The 24,767-nt window shown below is 42.7% G+C and overlaps 1 protein-coding gene across 1 annotated transcript in view; it reads right to left on the minus strand.

The window, feature by feature from the left end:
- Window positions 1-24,767, minus strand: part of PRKDC (protein kinase, DNA-activated, catalytic subunit) — a 187,027-nt gene that overhangs the window by 15,788 nt on the left and 146,472 nt on the right. The window contains exons 60-75 of the mRNA XM_066578069.1: window positions 23,484-23,596; window positions 22,674-22,805; window positions 18,644-18,814; window positions 17,853-18,061; window positions 17,072-17,210; window positions 15,414-15,599; window positions 15,033-15,257; window positions 11,717-11,825; window positions 10,899-11,010; window positions 10,599-10,785; window positions 10,222-10,396; window positions 8,480-8,658; window positions 7,040-7,217; window positions 5,413-5,573; window positions 4,277-4,488; window positions 1,082-1,169 (exon numbers count right to left, since the gene is read on the minus strand). Coding sequence (XP_066434166.1) covers window positions 1,082-1,169; window positions 4,277-4,488; window positions 5,413-5,573; window positions 7,040-7,217; window positions 8,480-8,658; window positions 10,222-10,396; window positions 10,599-10,785; window positions 10,899-11,010; window positions 11,717-11,825; window positions 15,033-15,257; window positions 15,414-15,599; window positions 17,072-17,210; window positions 17,853-18,061; window positions 18,644-18,814; window positions 22,674-22,805; window positions 23,484-23,596 — 2,576 coding nt within the window. The remainder of the gene's footprint in view (window positions 1-1,081; window positions 1,170-4,276; window positions 4,489-5,412; window positions 5,574-7,039; window positions 7,218-8,479; window positions 8,659-10,221; window positions 10,397-10,598; window positions 10,786-10,898; window positions 11,011-11,716; window positions 11,826-15,032; window positions 15,258-15,413; window positions 15,600-17,071; window positions 17,211-17,852; window positions 18,062-18,643; window positions 18,815-22,673; window positions 22,806-23,483; window positions 23,597-24,767) is intronic.

Raw genomic sequence — 24,767 nt, forward strand, 5'->3', positions numbered from 1 at the left:
ATTATGCATAGACTGAATACCATAGGTCTAAAACATAGCTGTCCAGTAATGTAACAAACACAACTTTTTTTAGCAATAGTATTAAAATCCTGCAACATTTAATAAAGGTCCATAAACACTTATTTTCTCCATAAATTATGTTAAATAAAACAAAAGGGGGGGGGGGAGACAGGAACAGCAGCAAAACAGATAAACCTAGTTGGCTCAGAGTGCATAGCACAGCACTGAACACTTGGCAAGGATGGAGAGAGAGAAATATCACGCTACGTCCATACAGGACAGAAATGGGAGGCATTATACCTGGGATTTGTGCAGGTAAGATCCCCAGCGGATTACGATACAAGACATTCCAACAAATATCATCATGCGGTGGAATATTTCTGCTCAGAAATTAACTTGCAATGCAGAATTTTAATTGTTTATTTTAAAGCATCATTAATTGCAGGGCGCAGAATATATAAAAAAAGTACAAGAAACATGAATCTCAAACTAATACAAAGAGGACCCTGCAAGGAGAAGGCGACGGTAGGGGAGGGCAGAAACGGCTTATGTAGTGGCGGCTGGCAGTGGGTTTTCCGATTGCTCTGAAGGTTTCAGAGATGTTGGAGAGTACGATTGGTTCAGCATCATGTCAATTTCTGCTGTGGAAATTGCAAAGATTTGCTGCAAATTTTCCCTACTGACTACAAAGGGGATGAAAAAAAAACTGCACTCAAATCCTAGTGCTTTTTGTTATTTTGAACAATCTGCTCCTGTGGATCCACGGTTTAATCTGCAGTGGATAATTAACATCCATGTTGCAAAAGGGAAATCTGCAACAAAATTTGGCACAAATTTGCGGCTGTGGTTTTTCCTGTGGCTTTTAATAAAAATTCCTTGAAATTCCTTTTTGCAACTTTGAGAAATTAGCAAGTGGCAAGAATAGTTGCAGAGTCTTTCACAAATAGTGCATGCTCCAAAGCTAGCAACTTTACCACCCACAAATCCGGTGCACATCAGTTCACAAATTCACCCTATTTACATGTATAACACAATGTATTCTTATAACACTGCGATCGTCGTCTTTGTCCATTTTTCTCACCTGTAATATCAGTGCAGGATTAGACAGCTGCTCCAGGGCTTGAATAAAGTCCTTAATTACTCCATTTTTATCCAGTTTGTTTTGAATTCTAAAATTCCAAGTACATGCGTTTAATTGTAGTAGATAACAGATAAATATGCAGGAAATGTTACATAAACATCAATTTATAACTCATTGAGGATTATTTTTTAAAGAAATGTAATTTAATTAGTACAACAAAAAAACTATCGTACTGACTCGCTAAATACAGCGTATGTATAATTTTTATAACACCGTGGACAACCTTCTCCCCCCACCCTCAATAAAAAAAAGAAAATGGTGCAGTTGCACTTTTTGTCCATTTTACCCCACTAAGAAATTTTTAATTGTGCTTCAGTATATGATATGGTACATTAAGGGTGGCTTCACACAAGCGTGTTTTTGTGCGTGCATATGTGCGCACAAAAACACGCTTCTATTTGCAACAATGCATTCCCTATGGTGTGTTCACATGTCCGTGCTTTACAGGCGTGTGCGTGCAAAGATAGGGAATGCATGCATTGTTTTCAATGGAGCCGCGGCTGCTGTGGGCGGCTCCATTGAAAGCAATAGTCTGCTGGCCCCCTGCATTCTTTTTCAGGGAAGGGATTTACATATAAGCCCTTCCCTAAAAAAGGAACATTTTAGTGTAAAAAAGATAAATAAATAAAAAATATACTTACCGGTCCACCGTCGCCGTGACCCCGCATGACTGTGCCGTGACCCCGCAAGCAGCAGATGTTTCCTTCACCCCCGCTAGTTAAAAGAATTCCCTGCTGCTACATCTGCCACATCTGTGACAGATGCAGCAGATGAATTCTTCAATTCTCTACCGCAGCTGTCACACATGACAGCTGCAGTAGAGAATCCTGCTGCCGGCATCTCCGTCATTCATTCGGTAAGAGCTGCCTGTAATTGGCTGAGCCAATCACATTCTGCTCTTTCAGCAGGCAGGGATTTTAAATCCCTGCCTGCTGACAGATCAGGACCACAGTGCAAGGAACACAGCAGGAGAAGACGCGGCTGTGCCCCAGCAGCTGAAGCAAGGTATCTATTTTTTTGTTTTTTAAACCACTTTTACTTGATTTTCAGTGAAAAGCTTATATTTAAAGCCCTTCCCTGAAATCAATTGCCAGCAGCAGAATCCTCTATCGCAGCTCACATGTGTGACAGCTGCAGTAGAGAATTGAAGAATTCCTCTGCTGCATCTGTCACAGATGTAGCAGCAGGGAATTCTTTTAACTAGCAGGGATGAAGGAAACATCAGCTGCATGTGGCAGATGTGTTCTTCATCACCACGGGGGTCACGGCAGCAGCGGACAGGTAAGTATATTTTTTATTTATTTATTTTTTTTTTTTACACTAAAATTTTTCTTTTTCAGGGAAGGGCTTATATGTAGAGCCCTTCCCTGAAAAAGAATGCAGGGGGTCGGCAGAGCATTGTTTTCAATGCAGCTGTGGCTCCATTGAAAACAATGCACGGACCTGCATTTACGTGCGTTTTTGCACGTACATGGGTGCGCACCTATGTACGCACAAAAACACGCTCGTGTGAAGCCACCCTAAATGGTACCAATGAAAGCTACAACCTGTCATGCAAAGAACAAGCCAATGTCAATGGAAAAATAAAAACAAGTTATGAATTCTGTGAAAGTAGGGAGGAAAAAAACAAACAAAAAAATGTCCGGGTTTTCTGCTCAAGTCTTCTTACCCTCATAACTTCTTTTATGTTTCCGTCGATGAAGCTGAAGGAGGTTTGTTTTTTGCCGATGAGCTGGAGTTTCTATTGGTACCATTTTGGAGTACATATGAGTGTTTGATCACTTTTCATTCAAATTTTTCTTGGAGACAGGGTGACCGACTAGGGGACTTGAACTTATATCTGATCGCTTGTACAATATACTGCAATACTTCAGTATATGGTACTTTCAACATCAGCCTATTAAACCGCATCAAAGGCAACATTTAAGAAGACACCCATGGCAGGCCCGGAAGCCCTCAGTAAACCACAGGCTGTCATGGTAACCAAAAGTATTCCGTGATCCTGTCACGGGAATGCAGTTTGGGAGTCCCCTCCCTCTGTTAAGCCATATAGAAGCTGTAGTTAATGCCAACTGTTGCAACTAAAGGGTTAATGGCCATGATAGGAGTTATCAATGATTCTTACCACTGCAGCTGTATTTGACAGCAGCACCCACTGCAAACCCCGTGCACATCTGCCAAGGGGTTGTGCCAAGTTTAAAACTTGTCCATAGGATAGGGGATAAGTGTATGATCATTGGGGGTCTAACCACTGGGACCAGCCCCAAGACCAAGCATCCCCTGAATGAACGAAGCGCGGTCTACAGTGTGTACTGTCACTCAATTCATATCTATAGGACTGACTGAGACAGTCGAGGGATCTAACAAGCTTATACATAGGGGTGTCTTGTAGGCCTTTACTAAACCCCTGTTGGCCACAGTAGCCAATGGCACCCCCTGATCATATTGCACCAATGAAAAGACAGAGGGAGCCGCCTCAGTCTGTTAAGCTTCTTAGATGCAATGTTCACTACTGACTAACTCCAAAGGGTTTAATCGGCCAGGGCCGTACATTTCTCTGCTCCTGATCATTACACTAGGAGCCCAGCTGGTCTTCTGCTATTGATCACACTAGCAAAGTTTCTTTGCCCATGCAATCACCACGACCTACACATAAGGGGTTAATCTGAAAGTTGTCCCAGTTTTATGTCCTCATTTATGTAACCCTATTGACCGATGTGCATTTGGCTTTATAGGGATGTGTTCTAGTGACATTACAACATTGAATTGTGTTAGGGCCACAGACACAAGTAGTGTCCACTGTCTGGCTACGATGCATCCAAAACATGGTTGACATGAGATTTTACAGCAAAGTGGTGTCGTTTTCAAGTGATTGTTAATGTTTCTGAGTTTTAAATATCAGCTTTATCTACAAGATCACCTGGGAATTAGTAATAATTTGAAAACCACAAAGATTTGCAGTAAAATCACAACCCAGAAGGTTTCCGTCTGCAGCTGGGCAGGGGCGGCTACGGGTCTCCACCATTATATACACTCAATGAACAATGTCTACTACAGTCTGACAATAGTTACTGTCTTCAAACAATGTATTTATGCAAAATGTTCAAACTACAATTAATTTGTCCATCTACTTACTTTTCCACAAACAATTTATTCCTGTGGCCATCAAATGTGTCTTCAAAGTCATAGTTTTCTCCACTGATCATGAATGGGTACACGAGAGATTGAGGGTAGTGGTCTGCAATTTCCTCTATGATAAACTGCACTGCTAGGGATTCCCTTTTGTCAAGCATTGCCATCATTTGACTTATCCAGCCGATGAACAGCCAGCATGGGACGGAACTCACCTGTAAAACAATACGAAGTGTGGAGACAAATGCTGCTCGATGTTGTATTTAAGAGGGTTGTCAGAGTCATTTTTTTTTAATTAGCACGCCCTATGACAAAACATAATAAAACTACATAGATTCAACTCTTCCGGCTCCCTGTAAGTCCTCACTACAAGTCTGTATTGGGTGCTGGGTCTGTTAACAGGCTACAGAGGCAATCTGAATGGCTGTAACAGCCATTGGCAATGTATAGGTTTCCTGCATATGTACGCCCAGCCATTCACTTCAATGGCCTATTGCTGTGCGTAATATGCACCATAAACATCATGCTGGAATATTTTTTCGCGCGAATGCACATCACGTGAACAAACCCATCGAAAGCACTGCGCACTACGCACATAATACGCTCATGTGAACGAGCCACTAATATATGATCAGCTCTTTGACGTCAACCATAAGGCTGATGTGGCCCTTGGTGAAAATGAGTTTGAAAATTGAATAGCTGGGATTGGTTAATTGAGCGCTGCATTGATTGGTTCTTGAGCACCGCGGCTGAGCCAATCATAGCTATTGCTTCCCAGAGGCGGGGTTTATGAACTCCACTACCAGGAAGCAATGTTCTGTTAGCTGCTGAGGACTGAAGCAAGAGCACCAGAGACCAGCGTGAGGAACCTGGATGGCGCCTGCTAGGTAAGTATTGTTTTTTTTTAATGTTGTGTAGCTAGGGCTTATTTTTTGGGTAGGGCTTATATTTCAAGCATCCCCCTGCCCCCAAAAGTCAGGGTAGATCCTACTTTCAGTGAAACACGGTATTGATGCAGTAATAGTGGTGGTCTTTTCTGTGTTCTTCTCTTATGGGTTACAAGTTCTTTTTGGGACTAAATAACAGAAACCAAACTGCATTACATACAATGTCATTACAGCGGTTGTTCTCCGGCTCACCTCTTTAACCATCAGGTCGAATGTTTCATTGGGATACAGTTCAATAATCTGAAGTAGTCTTGGAAACTTTAGACGCGCTTCTTTAGACCCAAGCTTCAAAGCCTTAATCATTTTATCTACTATGATTTCAGGGAATGGTTTCCAGTCTTGAGCATTCAATACTAATAGTGAAAAACAATACAGAAAATTCTTTTATTGCCATGCATGTATGTCAGTAACATACAATATGTTGACAAAAGTATTGGGACACACACAGAAGTCGATGAAGTTCAATTTTAGTCAAATTTTTCAATCCAGTACTGGGCTGCCTTTAACCCTTAATGACTCCATTCCTCGAAGAGAGCTTCAGATAGTGATGAGGTGGATGATGGGCGTGTATAGCATGCACGGGTATGGCGCGCTAGTTCGTCCCAAAGATGCTCGATGGGATTGAGATCCAGACTTTGAGCTGGCCAATGAAATTAGCAGATGTTCTGCTTCTCACACCAAGCCTTAACATTGTTTGCTGTATTGATAGAGACATGGAGCTGTACCAAAGTATTGCTGCAGGGTAGGTAATGCCACACTGTCCAGAATATCTCTGCACCCATTGGTGTTAAGGGTGGACTTTGCTATAACCAATGGCCTTTGTTCTTCCCAGCAGAAACACCCCCATACCATATGGAACCTCCTCACAAACTTCAGTGTTGGAGCAATGCAGTTGCGTAGAAACCGCTCTCCAGGCAACCACCACACCTAAGTTTGGCCATCCAATTGGAAGATGGTGTACCGTGATTCAGCTGTCAACAACACTTGCTTCCGCTCATTTCATTTACAGTTGAAGAACGATGCTTCAAGCACCATTGCAAGCACCTCTGTGCATTCACTGCTGTGATGTTGGGCTGTGTGAAGGCACTTGTCCCCTTCACATGTAGTTCCCTACGGATGCTTCTGATGCTAATTGATGTTCCGATAGCCTGTAAGACCCCCTGAACGAGTGCTTCAGCAAACAATGTAAATGATGCCTTCACGGCTTGTACAAGACTTTGTTAACCCTTTCCAATCCAATTTGTATCCTGGTTTTCCTAGGGGGCTTACTCTTTTTTCTGCCGTTATACAACGGCGCTATATGCTGGCCAAAGCCAGTACTGCATGAGGTGACACGTTGGATAGGCTCCAACAGCAGAGAGGCTGGCAATATACAGTAAGAGAACCCCGACGGACGTCTTCAAACATCGGAGCTGTACAGCCTTAAATCATAATGTCTTCAGACAGTGGATTGGAAAGGGTTAAAATATGTTTCTCGGATTGGAAAGGGTTAAAGTGTCTGTTAGTTTACAGGGTCTCCCTGCAGGTGGCTGCACTGCACACACCAGATGGTACCCATTGCTGACTAAGATTACCAACAGTGGACTTTGGAAGGTCTGAAAGCGCTGCGATATCCCATATAAACTGGTTGCTTGGGTGACATCCCACCACCAGACCCCATTGGAAGTCTGTCAGCTCTACACATCGTGGCATTCTGATGGTTTCTGTACTTGGATATGCCTGTGTGATACTCTCCTCTATACCCAATGTCCACACATATGATTTGCAAGGAAAAGACAAGGAAGCAACAGCAAAGCAGCACGTTTAAAGATGCCATTACCTGCTGAGCCATCCTCTAGTTTCCTAAGATGTGCGTCACAAAAATCCACCAGGGTCATGTAAGCTTTAATGACTCCTTTATCAGTCCAATCTGCTGAACGAGACTGTGTTTCCTCTTCAGCTTTCTTGACAGCAGATTCCAAGTAATGGAGACACTTTCTATACAGCCCAGCAGCAACCTGAAAGTAACGTTGCAATGATTTAAGACTACAATTAAAAATACTGTACATTGGGTAGCGAAGCTCTATATGTTTAATGGAAGTGAGTTGCAGTACCGGACACAACCACAACCAGTTGCATGGAGCTGTGCCTGGGCAAATAATTAAGGGTGTGAAGTGCTCACTGGTTATGACCCCTTCAACCAGCTGATTAATTGAGGTGTTGGGAGATAGACCTCCACCAAATAAGAGATCAATAGCCAAAAGATAGGCCATCAATATTATAGTCCTGGAAAACACCTTTAAGTTCCAACAGGAGTCTACTATGTTTAAATAGATTACATGTGGAGAAGCACGTTGCAATGTGGATATTTGAACAAAACACAGCGACATGGTCTAGGTAATAGAAATAATTAGAGTGCGGTCAACGAACTAGCAAGGTACGGCATTAAATCAAAATGATACATAAAAATCCCTCAAATATATGTCCCAGATTTCCAGTTTTGCGGCTTGGACATAATTTACCACCATAAATTTGCACACAAATGATTTACATCAATGTGAATGTAAGAAATGCAATTAGTAAAAAAGAAGGTGGCGGGGGTGACGTTATTGTACATATGTATAAGCTTTAAATTGTAATCATTGGAAAAGCCAGGGAGCTTAGTATTACAGATGAGATATATTAAGGTAGCCATGCACATTAAACAAAACCCGCAGGCCATCTAATGTGTATGGAGCCTCCCAATTCAAAGAAGGATCAGGCATGATTAGATTCCAACACGTCCCAACCTTTGTTCCCACAGAAGACAGGCGGCTGTCTGAGGTGTGAGGCAGTGGCTTATTCCACTATCCCCACTAAGGTATACGCTCTGCAGAGTGTGCATACTTATTATGGTGGAGTAGGATGAAATACCCGTCAGCCGAATGAGCTACCACCATAACTTTAGTGCCTGATCCATTGTTACTCATTGTCAATACTGTTAGGATGAGGTTGGGAAGAATAGCTGGCAGCTATCCTAAGTGTATGGCCACCGTTACACACAGGCTGGAGGTTTTCAGAGGTGCCCTTACTGGAGAGCACAACCTGAGAACCAACATAATCTCTTAGTGGACGAACAGTAATCTAAAAAGTTACTGAGATGCTGATCTAGACTAGGAAAACAGAAGAAACGGGCTCTGAAACTAGTCACGTTTATTCAAGGAGGACTAGTTTGAAGCCTTATTATTTTGACTTCCCAATAAGATGTGATTAGGTTTAGTGTACTTGCATTCGCACTTACCTCCTCTGCTGACCCTGCAAGCTCTATGACCTTCCTCGCCTTGGCCTCCTCTATCTTATTCAGGCTGTCAGGTTCCTTGCTGAGTGCATCGCCCATGATGTTATAAGTGCCACCCAGTAACATGTTGTGATATCTGTATGACTGAGGACATCTGTTTAAATATTCAGGGCTGCTGTCCTCTGTAAAGGTACAGAACACAAATATAGGCAGTCAGTGAGGTAAAGACTGAAGACATTTTTTTGACTAAAAATGACATTTAATACTCATGGGGCATCAGTCTGTTGCCTTATCTGATACTACTGAACACAGAAGCAGCAATACAAATGATGTGGGACTCTCTAAGGGTATGTGCTGCTGCACAATGTTAATATAGCAATTAGAATGAAAACCAACAACAGTGAATTCTTCATCTTCTTCATCTACAGCTTTCCATTAACTCCTTAATAACACAAGGAGCCAACACACTTTCTTATAGACCCATGCGATTATACCTCTTTAAAGTGGCATTCCCAGAATTGACTATTCTCAGCTATCCATAAGATAGGTGATAAAAGTCTGATCACTACTGAGATCTCAAGAATTAGGGTTCTGTGCCTCCCTCATCTTTCTCACTACACTCCCCACAGTGAGGAGACGGAATGCAGAAATCAAGCATGTGTGAGCCGCTCTATTCAGCTTCACTGGGACTGCCGGACACAGCCGAGTGCTTATACTCTGCGAGATTCGGCAACACCACTGAAATGAACAGAGCAGCACCTCACATGCTCCACAGCCGCTCCAATCGATCTCCACAACACTGCAGAGGGTGCAGTGAGTCCATAGTGAGGTGGAGTGGAGGACACGGGACCCCCGTTCTCAGGATCGGTGGCGTCCTAGCGGTGAGCACCTCAACAAGCAGACTTATTACCTATCCTATGGATAGATGATAAAAGTCCATTTTTGGGAATACCCCTTTAATGGTGAGCTCACCGGAGTCTCTGCAAAATCATGACAACCAACTTTGTCAAGAAGAAAAAAAATAGATGTACAAAAATATTCCATGCTTAATCTAACTTCTAGTTACAAATGATGTTAGAACAACCAAGAATGTAGACGGTTTTGGCCTTCAGAGTGAGACCACATTTTGCTGTTCTATCTGTGAGCGACATCTCATAGTGCAGAGGTAGCTGAGAAGATTTAATACAACTTAATATGTATTTATTTAAATTCCTGATTTTTCCAGGCTTATGAGCCAAAGGCCACATCCTGCTCAGTGAAAGATCGTTATCTCTGCATGCAAGTCCACACAAAGAAGGCCATTTTTGATTGAGATTGCCTAAAGGACTCCTAAAGGTCAAAAGAAGCATAGATTAAAATGTCATTAATTCTAAACACACAGCTAACTATCGGATGCCATTCCAGTTAGGCAGTCAGAAATTATATACAATATACAGGTGCTGCAGATATAAGTATAATGTCTTATGTTACATTCACATGGTGCAGAATTGGTGCAGCAGAAAATCTGTACCAAAATCCAAGTCAAATTCTCGGTGCAAATTTTGCCATGCATCCACTTTCAATTGAAAGGGTGAAAATCAGCTATGGACCTGAATCAAAAACCGCACCGCATAGTCCGGATTGGGACATGGATTTTGGTTCAAATCCACACCAAATTTCACAGTGCAAGACAGGTTGTGGATTTTGGTGCGGATCCTCACAAAAATGTGCTTCGTGTGAATGTACCCCTATAGAACAATTCTTACCTAGTAATGAGACGGTTTTCAGTACAGTCAATATTTTCTCCGCATTACTCTGGCTTTGGCTTCGGCTGTGACTGTAACGACAATAACTGTGAACCCATTTCACCAACCAGTCATCGCTGGTTTTAGACTCTCGATGAAGCGCTTTCAAAAGTTTCATTGCAACAGTAAAGTTGCTCTACAGAAGAAAAACGTATTTCCTTTTTATTCCAAAAAACAACACAATGGGGTGTATTACATAAACTGAACAGGCATAAAGCAGGGAACACTCACTAAAAGTTTATAATAACCGGATAGTCATAAATCGTGTGAGGCACGGCATTTATATGCACTGAAGCTTGGTGCAACGGGAAGATCTATTGATCCCAGAATTCGGTTACCTGTTTCCGGGCGCTGTCAATCATCTTCATCCTCATAACAAATCTGCATTTGGTAATGAGAAAGGTCACATCCTCTTGCTTGTCAGCTGGCCCTTCTTCACTATCCTCAGTCATAGTGTCCATCTCCATACTTTCATCCGCCGGCTGACTGGCTAGTTTTTCCTTGATTTTATCCAGGAAGAAGCACCTGTACACATGGAGAATGACAACATTAAAGTTAAGAAAAATATAAAGTTTATAGAAGGGCAACAGAGGAACAATCAGAGATTTGTGTTGTGATAGAACTATAACCCTTTATACCTGTTAGAAATGACATCATCCCAGATGTGCATGGGATCCATTTTATCATCTGGATATCGATTCATCCAGAGATGGAGCAGCCTTCTCAGGGCGGGCTGCGATGATAAATTACCTAAAAGCAATCATAAGTATCGATTTTATAGTTGGCATTGTATTAACTGATATGAAAACATGGCTAAAAACTATTGACATCTTGGGTTATAACTGTGGTGTTACAATCTCTAAGAGACAAAAATAACTTTACAGAGTTCAACATCAAAATGAGTAAAGCAAAAAAATATATATATCTATATATATATAATAAAGTAACCAACCTTGTCTAAATACATCTCTCTCTCTCTCTTTACATGTTAGGTTTTCAGTAAATAGTATAACAATGGGTTAAATTAATGGCTGGCCATGCTGCGTCTGGTCTGCCAGACTGATAGCCTCTCATTGTAAGGCTTGCCAGAGTTAAGGCACAATGTATAGGAAAGCGTAATCTGCTCTACTGCCCAAAAAGGGGATACATTATATATATTCATGATGTGCTGTATATCCACATGACAGCTGCAGCCAATCACTGGCCAGAGCAGTGATATGCCATACATGATAGCATAACAGCAAAGACAGTGACCGACTGCAGCGGCCACACGAATGTGCGGCACGTCGTTGCTGCAGGTAAATAAATGAAAATCGTCAGGAACTAATAAAGCATCTGCAATAGAGCTCTGGGGATTTAACGTTTCTACACATCCTGCTGCCACATTAACTTCCTATACTGCCGTTAATATCATCACCGATGTAACAACATGCATCTCAAATGCAAAATGAAATACCAGGAACGCAGATAAAGTTGATAAAATCTTGAGTCTCGGTTAAGGCTTGAACTGTCTGCAACTCTGTTAATCTGCTATGATACAGTAGTGAGTCGATACTTGAATAGTTCTAAGAAAAAAGAAAACACTCATTTGGTTAAACAACGCAGGCCCACAGGCATTAATAATGACAAAGAGAAATGGGGACTGATTTAATTAATCAAATTGTGATCCCGTATCGTTATACAGCCTTATGTCTATTACCATATAGTATGCCATTCTTTTTAAAAGATGGCTGGGACCATTGTACATATCAAGCTCTTGTACCTCTTGTACCACCCCTATTCCCCCGTTCTGTAAGCTCTTGTACCACCCCTTTTCCCCAGTTCTGTAAGCTCTTGTACCACCCCTATTCCCCAGTTCTGTAAGCTCTTGTACCACCCCTATTCCCCATGTCTGTAAGCTCTTGTACCACCCCTATTCCCCATGTCTGTAAGCTCTTGTACCAACCCTATTCCCCCGTTCTGTAAGCTCTGGTACCACCCCTATTCCCCAGTTCTGTCAGCTCTTGTACCACCCCTATTCCCCAGTTCTGTAAGCTCTTGTACCACCCCTACTACCCTGTTCTGTAAGCTCTTGTACCACCCCTATTCCCCTGTTCTGTAAGCTCTTATACCATCCCTATTCTCCAAGTCTGTAAGATCTTGTACCACCCCTATTCCCCAGTTCTGTAAGCTCTTGTACCACCCCTATTCCCCTGTTCTGTAAGCTCTTGTACCACCTCTATTCCCCCGTTCTGTAAGCTCTTGTACCACCCCTATTCCCCATGTCTGTAAGCTCTTGTACCACCCCTATTCCCCTGTTCTGTAAGCTCTTGTACCACCCCTATCCCCCAGTTCTGTAAGCTCTTGTACCACCCCTATTCCCCCGTTCTGTAAGCTCTTGTACCACTCCTATTCCCCTGTTCTGTAAGCTCTTGTACCACCCCTATTCCCCAAGTCTGTAAGCTCTTGTACCACCCCTATTCCCCCGTTCTGTAAGCTCTTGTACCACCCCTATTCCCCAGTTCTGTAAGCTCTTGTACCACCCCTATTCCCCAGTTCTGTAAGCTCTTGTACCACCCCTATTCCCCATGTCTGTAAGCTCTTGTACCACCCCTATTCCCCATGTCTGTAAGCTCTTGTACCACCCCTATTCCCCATGTCTGTAAGCTCTTGTACCACCCCTATTCCCCAGTTCTGTAAGCTCTTGTACCACCCCTATTGCCCATGTCTGTAAGCTCTTGTACCACCCCTATTCCCCAGTTCTGTAAGGTCTTGTACCACCCCTATTCCCCAGTTCTGTAAGCTCTTGTACCACCCCTATTCCCCAGTTCTGTAAGCTCTTGTACCACCCCTATTCCCCATGTCTGTAAGCTCTTGTACCACCCCTATTCGCCAGTTCTGTAAGCTCTTGTACCACCCCTATTCCCCATGTCTGTAAGCTCTTGTACCACCCCTATTCCCCCGTTCTGTAAGCTCTTGTACTACCCCTATTCCCCCGTTCTGTAAGCTCTTGTACCACCCCTATTCCCCATGTCTGTAAGCTCTTGTACCACCCCTATTCCCCATGTCTGTAAGCTCTTGTACCACCCCTATTCCCCATTTCTGTAAGCTCTTGTACCACCCCTATTCCCCCGTTCTGTAAGCTCTTGTACCACCCCTATTCCCCCGTTCTGTAAGCTCTTGTACCACCCCTATTCCCCAGTTCTGTAAGCTCTTGTACCACCCCTATTCCCCAGTTGTGTAAACTCTTGTACCACCCCTATTCCCCAGTTCTGTAAACTCTTGTACCACCCCTATTCCCCCGTTCTGTAAGCTCTGGTACCACCCCTATTCCCCCGTTCTGTAAGCTCTGGTACCACCCCTATTCCCCCGTTCTGTAAGCTCTTGTACCACCCCTATTCCCCCGTTCTGTAAGCTCTTGTACCACCCCTATTCCCCATGTCTGTAAGCTCTTGTACCACCCCTATTCCCCAGTTGTGTAAACTCTTGTACCACCCCTATTCCCCAGTTCTGTAAACTCTTGTACCACCCCTATTCCCCCGTTCTGTAAGCTCTTGTACCACCCCTATTCCCCCGTTCTGTAAGCTCTTGTACCACCCCTATTCCCCCCGTTCTGTAAGCTCTTGTACCACCCCTATTCCCCATGTCTGTAAGCTCTTGTACCACCCCTATTCCCCATGTCTGTAAGCTCTTGTACCACCCCCTATTCCCCATGTCTGTAAGCTCTTGTACCGCCCCTATTCCCCATGTCTGTAAGCTCTTGTACCACCCCTATTCCCCAGTTCTGTAAGCTCTTGTACCACCCCTATTCCCCATGTCTGTAAGCTCTTGTACCACCCCTATTCCCCCGTTCTGTAAGCTCTTGTACCACCCCTATTCCCCATGTCTGTAAGCTCTTGTACCACCCCTATTCCCCCGTTCTGTAAGCTCTTGTACCACCCCTATTCCCCATGTCTGTAAGCTCTTGTACCACCCCTATTCCCCATGTCTGTAAGCTCTTGTACCACCCCTATTCCCCATGTCTGTAAGCTCTTGTACCACTCCTATTCCCCCGTTCTGTAAGCTCTTGTACCACCCCTATTCCCCATGTCTGTAAGCTCTTGTACCACCCCTATTCCCCCGTTCTGTAAGCTCTTGTACCACCCCTATTCCCCCGTTCTGTAAGCTCTTGTACCACCCCTATTCCCCCGTTCTGTAAGCTCTTGTACCACCCCTATTCCCCATGTCTGTAAGCTCTTGTACCACCCCTATTCCCCATGTCTGTAAGCTCTTGTACCGCCCCTATTCCCCCGTTCTGTAAGCTCTTGTACCACCCCTATTCCCCATGTCTGTAAGCTCTTGTACCACCCCTATTCCCCCGTTCTGTAAGCTCTTGTACCACCCCTATTCCCCAGTTCTGTAAGCTCTTGTACCACCCCTATTCCCCCGTTCTGTAAGCTCTTGTACCACCCCTATTCCCCATGTCTGTAAGCTCTTGTACCACCCCTATTCCCCCGTTCTGTAAGCTCTTGTACCACCCCTATTCCCCATGTCTGTAAGCTCTTGTCAGCGGGACCCTTAATCTTATTGTACAAATTGTCTATTGGTTTACCACTGTACGTCATTAGCCTATTTTCTTTATGCTCCCTCAGACTTGCTGTTGATTATGTTGTCGCTATATAAATTATTATGATTATTGCATGCTATTTACAAAGATTTAAAAGTGTAAAGTTATAATATGAATTCAATTTTGAAAAATACTGAATAGCTATATGATCTAAAATATATTTTCATTAAATGTTCATAATTAATACCTGGACGAACATATCTACTCCATTTTTAATGTAATATCTCGCCCGGTCAAAATCATCTTGTAGGATGTAGAGAAGACTCATTTCCTGGCTGTAGAAGGTTTCAATTAACACTTTTCTCTGTTCAATCTTCATGGCATCATCAATAAACGTTAATAAGGACTGGTCTTCCTTTCCATTCAGAAGAAGCTTCACTTTACTACGAATCATGTAAGGAAGGTAGGTTTCCTGTTTTGATACAAAAATGTTGTCAAACACATATTTAAAAAAAAAAAAAAAAAAAAAAAAAAGATAAATATTTTTGGCTTTTTTTGGGGGGGGGGAGGGAGGGGGGGTGTCCAGTCACATGGGCAATACTGTAAGAGTAAAATACCGAATGATGACCTCATAAAAAGGGTCGCTCCACATTTTCTTGAGATCTGCTGGCATTTGGCTATCAATATTTACAGTCGAGCAATATTCTAGTGGCTCCCATTCAGTTAGATGATTGTAGCAGTCCATAGAAGCAATTTCCCAAAAATCCTTCTCCGCATCTGAAGGTTCCCCATCTGCAAACTTCTCCTGTAGAGCCTAGAAATACATTTAGTTGTAAATTATTTTATACGTGGAAAGCGTAACGAGGCAAAAGAGAACAAAAAACTATTGGAGAAGAGTGATGGACCCTACCCCTTATGTGTATAAACAGCAGCAGAGGTCTAAGCATTAGTTCCAACATTCATGTCTGTGTCTTAGTGTCTCTCCCCCCACCCCTCCTCTCTGCAGCTCAATAAGCATGATGACTAAAGGCCCTTTTACACGATGCCCAACACTCGTCCCTGTGTATACTCGCTGCCGTGCTGTTAGACAGGACTGAGTATAGCTGGATCACTGACAGGGAGGCGGGGCAGCTGGAAGAGAGTTCTCTCCTCGCTCTCCCCCGCCACTCTCAGCAGCGGTTATTCAGTACTGAAAGGCTGCTGTTTACACTGAATGATCATCATTCAGGATTTTAAGCATGCTTTAAACTGAATGACTGGACGACTCTTGTCCAGTCAGTCTGCATGCTTTTACACAGGACGATTATTGTTCAAAAGACCGCGGGAGTGCAGAGTTTTGAACAACCAGAATGATAATCGTCCCGTGTAAAAGGGCCTTCACCTGCCTGCTCTGCAGTGCTAGCATGCCCTATCAATCATGTGAGAGCAGACAATGGACAGAAAAGGCAGGGGATTTTTCAGCACAAAAACTTTATTTTAGGTAAATAAAGTAAATCTCAGTTTTGCTAATTATCACACTGGCTATCCCATTAGCACATGTTCTTTGAAAAGTTAGTGCCTATTAAAGAACAAAGAAACCCCGAAGTGAAGTACAACACTAGTGTTCAATAGGCACAGCTCTTTCAAAAACATTCACAAATCTATAGTACAAGCAAATATAATAAGCTATTGCAGAAAAATTGCCTCTTCCTCCACTTATCAGCCATTTCTCCCACCCATTCCCACACTCATCATTCACTCTCAATTTACTGCTTAAATCTGCCTTGAGAGATTAAACAGACAATGAGACCACTGAGTGATTAGGTTACATGCTGCCCATATACATCTAAAGTAGAAGGTAGCAGCTGCAGAGTGAGAGAGAGGCAGACACACACAGATGTTGCTGAGTGCTCTAGTAAAGTTTTCTCCCTCCAGTGCTTGAATCACATCTACACTGCTCAGAACTGCTGCATGATGCTGCTTCAGAGATACAGGGGAGCAGGAACGCCTCCTATGCGCTCTCTATATGCACTGTGTATGAGAGATATAGCTAGTTTTCACCCACTAGGTCAAGAAAAAATGGATGGAGCCTGCAAATGGAAAAACAAGTAATAAATGCTAAATTTAAGCCAGTAACAACTTATTCTGAAAAGTCCCCTGAATTGACAGGTACATTATCAATTCTGCACAAACATGAAATGTATTCAAGAACATATTACAATAATGCCTGAACAATTATCTCATACTGTGATGCTGCATTTAATTGGCCTTGGCCTAAATCATGGTCTGTGGGCATAAAGTACATACCTTATCATAGAGTTTAGCAGCTTCTCCGTAGTCAGATCTTGCTTCAGCATTTAAGGCAAGTTGTGTAACACTTTTTGTTCCAATCTTATTACTGAAAATACCTCGAAGAACATCATAGTCACCAATAGAGCGATACAGCCTTAAAGAACAAAGACAGCTGTGGTTAGACTAAGGAAAATATATACAAATCAGTCAGTTCATAACTGATACTTGTAACATGTCTATTACTAGAAGGCCCAATGTCCACTTTGATTTGTGGAATCCGCACAGCTTTGATTTGCGGAATCTACGCGGCTCACCTGCAAATCACAGCCCACAGGGATGCATTAGCATCCGCAAAGGATTTAGAAGCATGCGGATGCCAGTTTCTCCCGGCGTGCGGGTTGCACGCTGTGGCAGAAAATCGCAGCATGCTTTATATTGGCTGCAGATTCCGCGGGACGACTTCCATAGAAGTCAATGGAAGCAGTCATATCCGCGGCACAGCCACAGCTGTCATTTTGGCTGTAGCACGGTTTCCGCAGGAGAGCAGGGCATTCAAAAAAAAAAAAAAAGCACTGCGCATGCATCCGGCACATCCGGACACATCCGCTGTGCTGAAGAAAGAAGATCAGTCCGGCGCATAGGAGATCTGCGAGGGAGTCGGAATGGTAAGAAAACCTATTTTTCTCCCAATGTCCGCGGGCACACAGGGATTCCGCTGCGGGATTCAGCAGTGGAATCTGTGCGTGCAAGTGGACATTGGCCCAAGAAAACTTAGGAGCATTTCTATATGACTCACCGAGCAAGTTGTATCCATCTCAGAACATCTGGAGGGGGGTCTGATCTTCCACGCATCTTCTTTGTCGGAGGTTCCCCTGGTGTTGAAATGTGCTGTAGTCCCTTCTCAAGTAGCAGAATACCAATTGACTGTTGCAAGCTTTCTATGCTACTTGTGCTTACACTTGCTGGGTTCAGATCAAGCAGCTCAACATGGTTGTAACACATATCCTAAAGCAGAATTTGTTTTCATTAAATATATACTGCATGTTGAAGGTCCTGTATATAGGCAATATTTCTGAATTCTAAACAGCCATGATCAGATACAACACGTTAATGGGGCAAGGTAACGGCTATGGACACACAACATGGATTTAGTGATTTCTACATGCACTAGTAGTTACATTAAACAGATGCCTAAATTTCAGGCTGCAATCTCCAGTTCAGACCCACTGATAAGCAGTTTGCAACCTACTTCTAGCTTCAAACTCAGCTTACTTGGTTGTGGCCCTTTCAGTAATACATGCTGTGATCTCCCCTCTTACCCACAACTGTGTTAGTGAAGAGGACTCCTGACCTCCCCTGCCACCATCCCTCCTCCAGGGCTTCATTCAATTCGGTTCTACTTTGTGTACCTAGTGTTGCCTCTGGGGGCAGCAGCTATACCCCAAGGTCTTGCAGTGTCCCCCAATAACATGAACAAGAAATTTTCACGGCAGCGAAAGGGATAAAAAGATGATTAGTTCTGAAGAAACAGGAAAATCAAAGCTAAATATGTATATTACCACCATGTTAGTATGCTTCTGCAAGTACCTGTATACATCCAACGAATGGTGAGAAATAGTACATAGTGCTACTTAAGTACTGATTGAACTTCTCCAGCAGTTTAGCAGCAATGCTGTTCATGTCAGTGGAGCTGCTGATTGCTTCCAGAATTCCAGAGAACAATGCACTGAATAGCTGTTTCGCCAGAGCTGGGTCTTTCTGCAGTAGAGAAAAATAAATCATATTAATTTTTCTGTAAGGGGTTTTACCGCCCCACAAAAAAAAGTGAATATGGGAATTGGAATTCGTTTTTCTATAAGGTCTTTTACTGCCCCGGAAAAAAAGTGAACATGGGTTAAATATGACAAAAATATTTACCTACAATCACTTTTTAAATCCCCCCCACCAATGGTTAAATGGTCTCTCCTTCCAAACTTCGTTGATGATGCCTCATCATAACCTATAACAATGGCAGTCAACCACTAGCAGGAGTGATGACGTCAGCGAGGTGGAAGAGTCACCGGTGGGAAACATTGGTCCAAGAGAGATGAAGGGTGAATACAATGTTTTTTGTTACTGTAACTCACATTCAGTATTTCATTTTTATCTTTTGTAACATGCCCCAACAACAGGGCGGTCTCCAGCTGCGTTGTGCAAACACATTTAGAAATCCGTTTACTACAGAGCAACTATGTGTACATTGGGCAATAAATACCACACTGGTCAACATGCAACAAAAGTAGGCTTTTTCCTTACAAGTAATTTGCTTTTCATGAGTCCTTCATAACAAAAACTATCAGAGAGATTGCCTCTTAACACCGGCAGGAAGAGTAATACATACGTTTAAGAAGCCCTTCCCCTCACTGCTTTCTACATGAGGTTAAATGCCAACTAGGTTTTTCTTTCTACCTTCAAAAACAGAGCAAAACTGAAGGCAGAGTATATAAGGGTGTAATCATGGAGGACTTATGGAAACACAATCAATGTTTTACCGGTATTGTTCTCAAGACGGCACCACCAGAGAAATATCAAGTCAATATTTAGGGATGGACTATAGCCAATAAGGTTTTTCTCCCAAAGGTTAACTGTTGGTGTCATGAACTAAATTGTTTCTCTTTTTTTCCTCGCTGAAAGGATGCCTTTTGATCCTGGTGGCCTTAAGGCCCTTTTAAATGTCTCAATTATCAGGTCTGAATGGTGATGCCCAAGCATCGGGCTGTAGAAAAAGAACGATTGTTGATTTTCAGCAAGCATAAAAATGCTCACTGATCAGCAGTACATCTTCGAGTGTGAAGAGGAAGATGCAGAGCCAGCCTACGAGGACAAACGCTTGTACCTACTATTATTCATCCCCATGAGTGATCCTCTGCCCAATAAATGAAAAGTAACTCTTACTCTCTAAAGAGATTTAAACATCTCTTAAACCAAGCAGAGACATGAAGAGTAAACATTTAATTTGGAGATTCACTTTACTTTTCTTCTAAACTCGCCCCAGACCATCCTGGCAATTTCTCCCAAGACTGCAGAGTTTGCTGCCAAGACATCTTTGGCTATGGGGTATATGTAACGGGGGTGCAGTATTATTAACCCTCGCTGTTTGCCATTTTCCTGCCTATCCTGCCATTTGCAAGCAGATTGCTGTATATATATATATATATATATATATATATATATATATATAGAGCTAGCAATGACAGTTGAGGCTGGCCATCCAGCTGCCTGCATTAGGATGTAGGTGGTCAGGAGAGTTGTGTTGAAGCTGACCCTCGCTGTACTGTGTAGTCACGTTAGATACAGCCTCTAACTGCAAAACCCAATCTTGGATGGATGAGGGTAATTAGGCAGGTAAGAGTCTCCGATGCTGCTTAGGCACAACTGACACACAGGCCTCCCAGTGTTCCCATTATTCCTCCGATAGAAGGGGTAATGTTAGTCCATGTAAACTGTATGACTAGGCCGTCTGCTGGAGACACGTTGCCGTGTCCCAGATAGTGATACATCCAAATGAATCTGACACCTGTTCTAATCTGACACAGGATTATCCAGTACATTTAGGGTAACTAAGGTAAAGGGGTAGGTCATATACGGCAAATATCAGGTCCACTCCAGATGGTAGGGACTGTGTCAGGAGATGTGCTGCCATGGTAGTTTGCTTACCAATCATGAGGGAAAGAGCGGAGCTAGTACACAGAGAAGTGGGGAGACATTGGGGATGGAGTTCACCCAGTCAGATGCAGGGGAACCATGGTAGGCAGGCTGACTGTTGAATGACTGCAGTTAGGAGCGTTTCCAGGTGCTCTTACTTGTCCATTTGTAGATGACGCAGGCTGAAAGGGCTGTGAACTGGAGGTTCGATGATGAAGCCTGGAAAAGCTGAGGAGAGGCTGCAGGTCTCCTAACAGCTCCCATCTGAGGTCCCTCCTTAACAGAGGTGCATGCGCTGGGAAGGGAAGAAGCAGCTGGTCTCATGTGTCCCAACACACATGGCCTGTACAGGTGAAGCTTGTGAACTCTGTCCCAGAAGGAGAGGTCACAGTTCTGTAATTGCTGCTAGGACTGGCCTACAAATGAACAGGGAAGGTGTGTGCTGTGGACAGAAGTCCTGCTCATTGTAGCACATGAACCAAAAGTCCCCCCCCTTCCGACCTTGGCTTGTGTAGGCCCAGGAAACCCTGGGCTAAATTATAAGTGCCAGGAGAGTCTGCGCAACGCCCAGAAACCTAGGAAGCCACCGCCTCGGATAAGAAAGGCTGTAGGGCGCAATGTCATGGCGGCCCCACAGAAAGAAAAGTGTTAGGGAATGCTAGCGGTCCCCTTCACCTTTAAGTTGCAACTAAAAAGGAGCAGAGAAAGTGCAATATGTGACCAGCCAGGAACAGTGCGGCAAGTGGACCTACAGTAGGCCAGATACCCTCAGAGGTAATTAGAGGTGCAACAGAGCTGCCTGCGAAGTAACGTGGCCAACTAAGTGGAGCGATTGGCAATGGGTGTTCCATGGAGAGAAGGGTCCCCATTCTAATATATATTTAAAGTTTGCTGAGGAGGAGAAGACGATGGGCGTACGGAAGGTGAGGGACATAAAGTCCTCTTCATTCTCTTCCCTTTGACTTCCCAAGAGCACCAGCAGTGCCGATGCTTCAGTGACTAACACTTAGCAGTGATAGATTGCTGAAATTTGGGGGAGCAGGCAGGAAACTCTGGTGACCCCATGGCTGGCAGGAAGCAGAGTGGTTAGTGTCCACTTTGTCTTTTTGAAGGAGGAAGAAACTGTGTATCTCATGCAGCACTGCTCACCCTCCCTACTTGGGGACAATCAAGGAAGTTAGCTTATCCCCAATTCCCACCTAGAGCGGAAAAAGTAAAAATAATAAACTAAAATAGCAAAGGCGGAGAAGACCTGAAGAGCCGGTAGATCTGCCTCCTATGGACACTAGGCAAAAATAGTACCAATAGAAATTACAGGATGTTTTGCAAAAACGATTGCTCACACAACTATGTAGACTGAAAAATAATAAAAAGTTATGGTTGCCAGAAGATGAAGGCAGGAAATGTTATCTGTTTACAAAAATGTTATTTCTTAAAAGTAGTCTAGGGAAAAAAATGAAGTAATTTAAATGTGGTAATGTAGTGATCATAATGACCCATAGAATAAAGTTATGTCATCTGTTCTGTAGTGTGTGCATCATAGAAACAAGACACCCCCACCCGCCCAAGATGGTGGTATTGCATTTTTTCCCCATTTCACTCCACCTAGAATTTTTTTTAGTACATTATATGGTAAACTAAATAATACCATTGAAAAATACAACATTTTTCGTCTTGCAAAAAAAAAAACCTCCAGACAACGTCGTTTATGGATAAATAAAGGAGCTATAATTTTTTTAAAGTGGGGAGAAAAAAACTGGAAATTAAAAAACACACAAAACTGTCACATACTTAAGGGGTTAAACATTTTATGTAACAAGGGGCAATACTTTTGATTTGAAAGGCCTTCGACTGACATTTACATTTAGTGCAGCATTCGTTAACCTATATTTCTAGGAGTCTAATCTTTAATATAGAATGAAGCATAACAGACCTGTGCGAGTGCCTGCAATGGTGCAATAAGTGCGCTGTGTGCAATCTGGATATCAGGCAAATCTCCATGTCGATAACTTCTGTAAAGAACGACTTGAGCATCCTGCTTCATCTTTTGCTCAACTTTTACTTCCTTGAAAATAAAATTAATGCTTCTTTTATGTATTGAACATTCATGATTTATATTTAAGAAAGATTCACATTTCAGGGTGTCCGTAACTAAAAAGTGGACATTTCATGACTATTTTAATATGGAGTGAAAAGGAAAAGAATCAGCCTACTGTACTTTCTAGAAACAGGGCAGCTACAGAACCAGCATGTTTCGGTCACAAAACGTGACATTTCAGGCAACCAAGCAGTGTGGCGTGTAGCCGACAAACAGGCATTTCTCTACAAGTGGTTGGGTTAAAACACCTGTAACAGGGCCTGGTTGCTAGACTAAGGAGAGCAGAACGGGCTCCAACTCCACTTGGACAGTCCAGATCTCTGTCTGTTAATGAGGCTAATTAGGAGTCCGCTGGAATGGTTCCTAATAACGCAAACAGCCAGAGATATAGACAAGAGAAATCCATAAATTATGCTATATATATATATATATATATATATATATATATATATATATATATATATATATATATATATATATATATATATATATATATATATACACACACACATATATCTCACAGCAGAAGTACTAGATTGATATTACTACTAATGTACCAGACCAAAGACTTCATAATCAACATCATATATTTGAGGGACGACATCAGCCTTAGACACAGTAGAAAGAAAAGAGAAGGAAACAAACCTTCTCTCTTTTCTGTTCAGCTACTCCTTTTCTTGCATAGATGATATTAAGCTTTTCTTGGTCTTTTAAGAAACGTCTGCGCAATCTTAAAATTTCTGACCTTTTTTCAATCCCTGGTTCAAAATATATATATGTACACATTATTTTTACAGTGGGACTATAATGTACGGATTTCATATCACATTTAAAAAGCACATGCAGAAAAATGCAAAGAAGATTCTGTTCACATCTGATCAAGGCTATTATAGAGTGAAAGCTACATCAAACACCACCCACATCTAGAGTTAGGCTGCTCCCACACCTGCGTTAGGGCCAGTTCAGGACTTCAGTCTCTCAGCTCTGCTTTTGTAGGAGAGAAAATTAAATAAAACATTGATTTTAATGGGATTAAAAAAAACAAACGGAAAGCCTTCTATTTGCTTCCATTCTGTCCATCCCTTCCCAGCCCCCCCCCCCCCCCCGAAAAATGATGCTGCACGCTGCACCATTTTCCCGTCCAAAAAAACGGAAAACTAACAGAATGGAAACGACTAAAGCATTACCTTTTGCTTTCCATTTTTTAAAACCCCATTGAAAATCAATGGGAAAAAACAGATCTGTTTTATTTCAATTTAAATACGGAGCCGGACACCCTGAGGTGAGCCCCAACGCAGGTGGGAACCTAGCCATACATAGTTTCACAAGTTCATTTCAAGAGAATCGGGCATATCACTGGACACTTCTATTTTCTTGAATACTTGTATTTATCTGGAAACTATAATACTGGGGTACCTGTCCTCCGAATTCCCATTCCTAATAAGCAGTTGTAAACCTTACCTAATTTCACACTGCTTAGACTTTGCTATTCTCCTCATCAGTGCTGACTGACAGAACTAGAATGACTGTATGAAGCATCCCTAAAAAAAAATACTGAAATTCCTAGATTTTTTTTTAACTTTATTAAGTGGGCACAAAAAGCTACACTTTATACAACATTTTAGCATTTGATAAACTATACCTCCAATTTTTTATAGAATACAAATGTGCAATATGAAACGTACGGAACAATGTGGTTTAAAAATGTTTTCCAGGACTCCAATAGTGAAGATCTATCCTTAAGAAAGATCATCAACATCTGATCAGTGGGGGTCCGCCACTCAAGAGCTCTGCTGATCAGCTGCGACCTCTTCACAACACAACAGGCACAGCACAATACATATCGTAGTGGCAGTGATTGGTATAGGAACTCAGACCACATGACAATATAATGTGATGCCACTGACCTGAGCAGAGACCATGGTCCTC

This window comes from Eleutherodactylus coqui, chromosome 9 (assembly GCF_035609145.1).
Source record: "Eleutherodactylus coqui strain aEleCoq1 chromosome 9, aEleCoq1.hap1, whole genome shotgun sequence".
Lineage (NCBI taxonomy): Eukaryota > Metazoa > Chordata > Amphibia > Anura > Eleutherodactylidae > Eleutherodactylus > Eleutherodactylus coqui.